The sequence below is a fragment of the Aegilops tauschii genome, chromosome 2 (genome assembly GCF_002575655.3).
Source record: "Aegilops tauschii subsp. strangulata cultivar AL8/78 chromosome 2, Aet v6.0, whole genome shotgun sequence".
Classification (NCBI taxonomy): Eukaryota; Viridiplantae; Streptophyta; class Magnoliopsida; order Poales; family Poaceae; genus Aegilops; species Aegilops tauschii.
This window is the reverse complement of record NC_053036.3, coordinates 634,739,181-634,746,139: the sequence shown is the minus strand read 5'-3', so window position 1 is coordinate 634,746,139 and position 6,959 is coordinate 634,739,181. Positions and strand designations below refer to the sequence as shown.

The window sequence follows — 6,959 nt, the reverse complement described above, 5'->3', positions numbered from 1 at the left end:
ACACTTGCCACCCACACACCGCGGAACTCATAAATCCTCCGGGCCTCTGCTAGCTAGCTCCTGCTCGAAGTAAAGCTTCGTCGTTTCCACAAACACCTCTGTGTGTACGAGCGCACCATGGCCATGCACGCCGCAATGACCACCACGCTTCCCCCCCTTGCCCTCCTCTTCGTCTGCGCCGTGATCATGTCCGGCGCTTCGGCTTCGTCACCGTCGTCACTGCGGTTCCACTACATCGACCCTCGCAACTTCACCATGGCTGCGGCCACGTCACCATCCTCATCCTCGTCGCCGCGCCGCGATGGCCGCCCCTCGCTGGCGCTGCTGCACCGCGGCGCCGTCTCCGGCAGGACGTACCCATCAACGCGGCACGCGGTGCTCGGCCTCGTGGCAAGGGATGCCGTGCGGGTAGAGTACCTCCAGGGTCGCCTCTCGCCGACGACGATGACGACGGAGGTGGGGTCGGAGGTGGTGTCCGGCATCTCCGAGGGCAGCGGCGAGTACTTCGTCCGCGTCGGCGTGGGGTCGCCGCCCACGGAGCAGTACCTGGTCGTGGACTCCGGGAGCGACGTCATCTGGGTGCAGTGCCGCCCCTGCGCCGAGTGCTACCAGCAGGCCGACCCTCTCTTCGACCCGGCCGGGTCAGCGTCCTTCGCCATCGTGCCGTGCGGCTCCGGCGTCTGCCGGACGCTACCCGGCGGGTCATCCGGCTGCGCCGACTCCGGAGCGTGCCGGTACCAGGTGTCGTACGGCGACGGGTCGTACACCCAGGGCGTACTCGCGATGGAGACGCTCACGTTCGGGGACAGCACGCCGGTGCAGGGCGTCGCAATCGGCTGCGGCCACCGCAACCGCGGCCTCTTCGTCGGGGCGGCCGGCCTGCTCGGCCTCGGCTGGGGCCCCATGTCGCTCGTCGGGCAGCTTGGCGGCGCGGCAGGCGGTGCCTTCAGCTACTGCCTCGCCAGCCGCGGCGCCGACGCCGGCGCCGGGTCGCTCGTGCTCGGCCGGGACGACGCCATGCCGGTGGGCGCCGTGTGGGTGCCCCTGCTGCGTAACGCGCAGGAGCCCAGCTTCTACTACGTTGGCCTCACTGGGCTCGGCGTCGGCGGCGAAAGGCTCGCGCTGCAGGACGGGCTCTTCGACCTCACCGAGGACGGCGGCGGCGGCGTGGTGATGGACACCGGCACGGCCGTGACGCGGCTCCCGGCCGACGCCTACGCCGCGCTGCGCGACGCGTTCGCGGACGCCGTCGGCGGCGGCCTCCCGCGCGCGCCGGGCGTGTCGCTGCTGGACACTTGCTACGACCTGAGTGGGTACGCGAGCGTGCGCGTGCCGACGGTGGCCCTCTACTTCGGGCGGGACGGCGCGGCGCTGACGCTGCCGGCGAGGAACCTGCTGGTGGAGATGGGCGGCGGCGTGTACTGCCTGGCGTTCGCGGCGTCGGCGTCGGGGCTGTCCATCCTCGGCAACATACAGCAGCAGGGGATCCAGATCACCGTCGACTCCGCCACTGGTTACGTTGGCTTCGGACCCGCGACGTGCTAGTATCCTAGTTCTGCTGCCACGTCAAACGTAGAGGATTGAGTAGGCCCGCTTTGTATATACGCGATGGGATCGTATTGTACGATGTATAACTATATGTAGGTACAATATATGCGTCGAACCAACATGTATTTGGATGGTTAGGAGGACCCTGGTATCCCGAGCCCACTAGAGTTCAAATCCTGATGCTCACATTTATCCTGGATTTATTTCAGGATTTCCGGCGATGCACCCTAAGTATATCGGTAACCCACAAATTTTCTCCTGCATCAGTGCAAACGCGGACAGATTTTATTTAAGTTCGTATATATAATTTACATAAATGGACTTCAGTCATGCAAACATGGCGAGTTTTTATTAAATTTCAAATATTTAGAATAAAAAAACTACTGCGGCCGCCGGCGTCCAAGCGCTTGTTGTTCGCTTCTGAGACTGCCTCCTCCATCCGCCGTCTCGACAAGCACCGGCGATAAGACCCGTGATGTAAAGGTGTGGTCTCTGACGAGTAAGAGTACCGCATGGGACACAAGGCCCTGCCGGTGGGTCTACTCATCCTCAGAGGAGTCCGCGATGGAAATGGTGGCGTCCGCGCTATCGTCGTCCCACCCGGCCGCCGGGTAGTTCATCGGCGGCGCGTAGGAGGCACAGCTGGTGTTGTTCTTCTCCACGATCGTCTGGAGCTGCGTCTCCACAGTGGCCGTTTCCTGGCGAGCGGCGGCTTAAGTGCAGACGGCCTCGTAGATGGTAGGCTGCTCTGCGACTAAGTTGGGGTTCGCCGCGGCCATGGCCACCACGGCCTTCTCGCTCGCGCGCTGGCTGTAGATCAGGTCCTCCGCCAGCCGGTGCTGCTCCAGGAGAAATAGGTTGTGACGTTGTTCCTCTTGCGCCTGCTGGAACACCAACATAGAAACCGGTGTAGGCTGCACCTCTGCCATGACGGGGTTATAGCGCTTGCGCCTACTCCATGGTGAAGCCGGCGTGAACAAGCGCCGGCACTGGGGCGGTGTCGTCGGAGCCCGTTTCCATCTTGGGGTCATCCTCGTCGTCGGAGACCTTGGGGGAGCTGTCCAGCAAGCCAGCCTCAATCCGCCTGGCACGGCGGCTCTGCCCGGCGGCCGCAAGGGAGGCCACCTCGTGCTTCATCTTCGTGGAAAGTATCTCCCATAGAGCTTTGCTGCCTGTAGACATGGCAGATGTGGTGCAAGGAAGAAGGATGGGGAGCGGCTTGTATTGTGGCGTGGAGTTAGCCGGGTGTGGCCACCTTTAAATAGCAGATTTCGGTGAGGCCAGGCGTCCAGGTGTGTCAATGCACGGCGCCGGAGTGGTTTCTCGGCCGGCAAGCTTGCTAAATAGCGGCATACAAAAGATATCCGTCTTGTCCTGTCCAGTAAAGCGTCTCCAACATTGAACATGCACGGACACCGGGGACGCGTCGTGGGCGGCACCTTGGCTGGCGCGCTCCTTCAATAGCAGAGTCAGTGAGAATTCACGTCTGCTCTACAACGACATGAATGCGGGCAGCTGATGACCCACAAGTATAGGGTATCAATTGTAGCTCTTTTCGATAAGTACGAGTGTCGAACCCAACGAGGAGCATAAGGAAATGACAAGTAGTTTTCCGTAAGGTAATGTCTGCAAGTGTTGAAACTGTAAGTAGCAAGTAGCTTGATAGCAAGATAATTTGTAACGAGCAAGTAATGATAGTAGCAATAAGTATGCAGCAAGGTAGCCCAATCCTTTTGAGGCAAAGGACAAGCCAAAACGGTCTCTTATGATAAGCAAAGCGTTCTTGAGGGTACACGGGAATTTCATCTAGTCACTTTCATCATGTTGGTTTGATTTGTGTTCGCTACTTTGATCATTTGATATGTGGGTGGTACGGTGCTTAGGTGTTGTTCTTACTTGAACAAACCTCCTACTTATGATTAACCCTCCTGCAAACATCCGCAACTACCAGAAAAGTATTAAGGATAAATCCTAACCATAGCATTAAACTCTAGGATCTATTTGGTCCCTTACAGAATAGTGCATAAACTGGGTTTAAGTTTCTGTCACTCTCGCAACCCACCATCTAATTACTACTCCACAATGCATTCCCTTAGGCCCAAATATGGTGAAGTGTCATGTAGTCGACGTTCACATGGCGCCACTAAGGGAATCACAACATACATACTATAAAAATATCAAACACATATCAACTTAACATGATTACTTGAAACATGATTTCTCCCGTGACCTCAAGAACAAAAGTAACTACTCACAAATAATCAACATGCTCATGATCATAGGGGTATTAATATGCATAATGGATCTGAACATATAATCTTCCACCAAATAAACCATATAGTAATCAACTACAAGATGTAATCAACACTACTAGTCACCCCCTAGCAACAATCTATAGTTCCGGTAACAAGATTGAATACAAGAGATGAACTAGGGTTTGAGATGAGATGGTGCTGGTGAAGATGTTGATGGAGATTGCCCTCCCCAAGATGGGAGAGTTGTTGGTGATGATTATGATGATGATTTCCCCCTCCGGGAGGGAAGTTCCCCCTGCAGAATCGCTCCGCCGGAGGTTCAAAAGTGCTCCTGGCCAAGTTCCGCCTCGAGACGGCGACGCTCCGTCCCGAAAGTCTTCTCCTTATTTTTTTTCTAGGTCAAAAACACTTATATACCAGAAGATGGGCACCGGAGGTGGGCCGAGGAGGCCACAACCCACCAGGGCGCGCCCAGGTGGGTTGTGCCCACCTGGTGGCCCCCCTCTGGCGTTTATTGGCCCCAGTATTTCTTAAATATTCCATAAAAAATTCTCGTGGAGTTTCAGCTCATTTGGAGTTTTGCATAATAGGTGGCCTGACGTAGCTTTTTCAGGTCCAGATTTCCAGCTGCCGGAATTCTCCCTCTTGGTGTGTACCTTGCAAATTATGAGAGAAAAGGCATTAGAATTATTTCAAAAAGCATTATTATCGACAAAAACATTATAAATAACAATAAGAAAATATGATGCAAAATGGGCGTATCAACTCCCCCAAGCTTAGACCTCGCTTGTCCTCAAGCGAAAACCAAAATCGAAAAACATGTCCATATGCTTTGAGAGAGAGGTGTCGATAAAAACAAAATACGAACATAGAAGCATCATGTTGATTATTATAACAGCAACAAAATTAAACATAGGACTTTTATCATAGAACTTTGATCATATACTTCCCATGAATAAGTAATAGTTCATCACACAATCGAAGTATAAAGCAAAAACTCTATTAGAAACCAACAAACAATGTTCTCAGTCAACTTTGCAACTACAATTCATCATGTTTTCAGGAAGGGTCACGTGTTGGAGCCTTTAGGCAAGTTCACATACTCAACCATCATATAGTCTTCTATGATTGTTAACACTCACCGAGTACACATGAGCAAAACGTTTCAACCGGACACATAGAAAGATAGGGGCTTATAGTTTTGCCTCCCAACATAATCACCTCAAGGGTGATGTCAACAATAATAACTCATGCTATCTATATTCAACTGGACATATGTGCCTAGATATTTCTTCACCACATGATGCTTGCCAAAAGAGAAAAATAAAAAAGATTAGAAGGAAAACTTTGACTCTTTGCATAAAAGAAAATACATAAAAGTAAAAGATAGGTCCTTCGCACAGGGAAGCAGCGGTTGCCATGCGCTTATTTGTTTGCATTCTCAACCCTTTAGTGCAATAGAACGTCACGTTACATTGCCCCTTAAGATGACAACCTTTATTATGCAGTCTGTCGCTTTTATTCTTTGTCATCCAAGTTCGTGCAACGCTCAATTTTCTCTTACACTAAAAGATCTCACATATTTAGAAGCAATTTGTATTGCCTTTTTGCACCGATGACAACTTACTTGAGGGATCTTATTCAATCCCTAGGTAGGTATGGTGGACACTTGAAAACGATTTGGGTTTAAGGGTTATTGGATGCACAAGTAGTATCTCTACTTAGTGCGGAATTTTTGGCTAGCAAAGATAGGGGGCAAGCATCACATGTTAAAGGATCTATGACAATATGACTTCTATGTGAATATAAACATACATAAACCATTACATTGTCTTCCTTGTCCAACGTCAACAATTTTGGCATATAATATTTTGATGAGGGCTCACAATCACAAAAGATTTCTAGGATAGTATATTTATATGTGAATCTTCGCTTCCCTTATTAATTCTTTCATGAGTTGCATCACTGACCAATGCTATGTTTGTCAATCTCTAATAAAATTTTCTTACTTATACTTTTCCTTATGTGGTGCTATCACCCACCATAGGATTAGTATATGATCTTTTTGATTTATTTCCTTTCTTTTGTTTGCTTTCTTTCTCTTTTTCTTTTCTTTATTTGCAACAAGTATGTAAAAAAAGTAAAAAACTCGAACTAACTTTATTATGTACTTGCACATGATAACAATGATAGATCACTAAGCAAACTCTCAAAGAAGAAAAGATAGAACTAAACTTTATTCATCTAAGCAAAAGATTGAACTAAGATATGTGAAAGCAAAAGGATAGTGGGATGATACGATGCCGGGGCACCTCCCCCAAGCTTGGCGGAAGCCAAGGGGAGTGGCCATACCCGATACTCAATTCTCCTTTGGTGGTGTCTGTAGGGTCCTACCGCTTCGTCCCGATCTTCATCAGCCAAGTATCTTCTTCCATGTGGTCGGAGGAGCAGGGAGACTTGATACTTAGCTTGATAAATCTGACCTGAAACAGCAAGAAAAGGGAACATGGGATTTTCTCCGCGATACGGTGGTTAAAAGGTTAGGAAAGTATATATAGAATTTTTATCTTGCAGGACAAGTACAAGGAAGAAAAACGGAGTATGGGAGGTGTCCCAGGTGGGCACAACCCACCTGGGCGCGCCAGGGGGGCCTGGCGCGTCCTGGTGTATTGTACCCTCTAGGGAACGCTTCCTGGAGGTTTCTTTATTCCCAAAATTCTAAATTATTCCAACTAACAAAAAATATTTTTGCAAATTTTTCGGAGTCTGTTTACTTACGTACTACATACCTCCTTATTTTGAAAATTCCGGAGTGTTCCGGAAGGATTCTTTTATGTATTCTTCCGGTGTCAGAGTTTGGATAATATTACTTTCAACATTAACAGGCGTACCTGAGATATAGTGCTTTATTCGTTGCCCATTGACAACCTTCGGGTTAGTGCCTTCGGAATTATTTATTTTGATGCCTCCAGACCGGTAAACCTCCTCGATGACATAGGGGCCTTCCCATTTGGAGAGGAGTTTGCCTGCAAAGAATCTAAAACGAGAGTTGTACAAAAGAACATATTCTCCGACTTTAAACTCACGTTTTTGAATTCTTTTATCATGCCATCTTTTAACTTTTCTTTGAATAATTTGCATTTTCATAAGCTTGGG

At 49.9% G+C, this 6,959-nt stretch overlaps 1 protein-coding gene across 1 annotated transcript; it reads left to right on the top strand.

Annotated features, from left to right (window-relative positions):
- On the top strand, positions 1–1,859 carry LOC109738342 (protein ASPARTIC PROTEASE IN GUARD CELL 2). The gene has a single exon (XM_020297442.4). The coding sequence runs from the start codon at positions 118–120 to the stop codon at positions 1,543–1,545; it is 1,428 nt and encodes a 475-aa protein (XP_020153031.1). The 5' UTR covers positions 1–117; the 3' UTR covers positions 1,546–1,859.
- Positions 1,860–6,959: the final 5,100 nt, after the last annotated feature.

Coding starts and splice junctions, on each gene's coding strand:
- LOC109738342 (XM_020297442.4), top strand. CDS start 118: ATGGCCATGCACGCCGCAATGACCACCACGCTTCCCCCCCTTGCCCTC.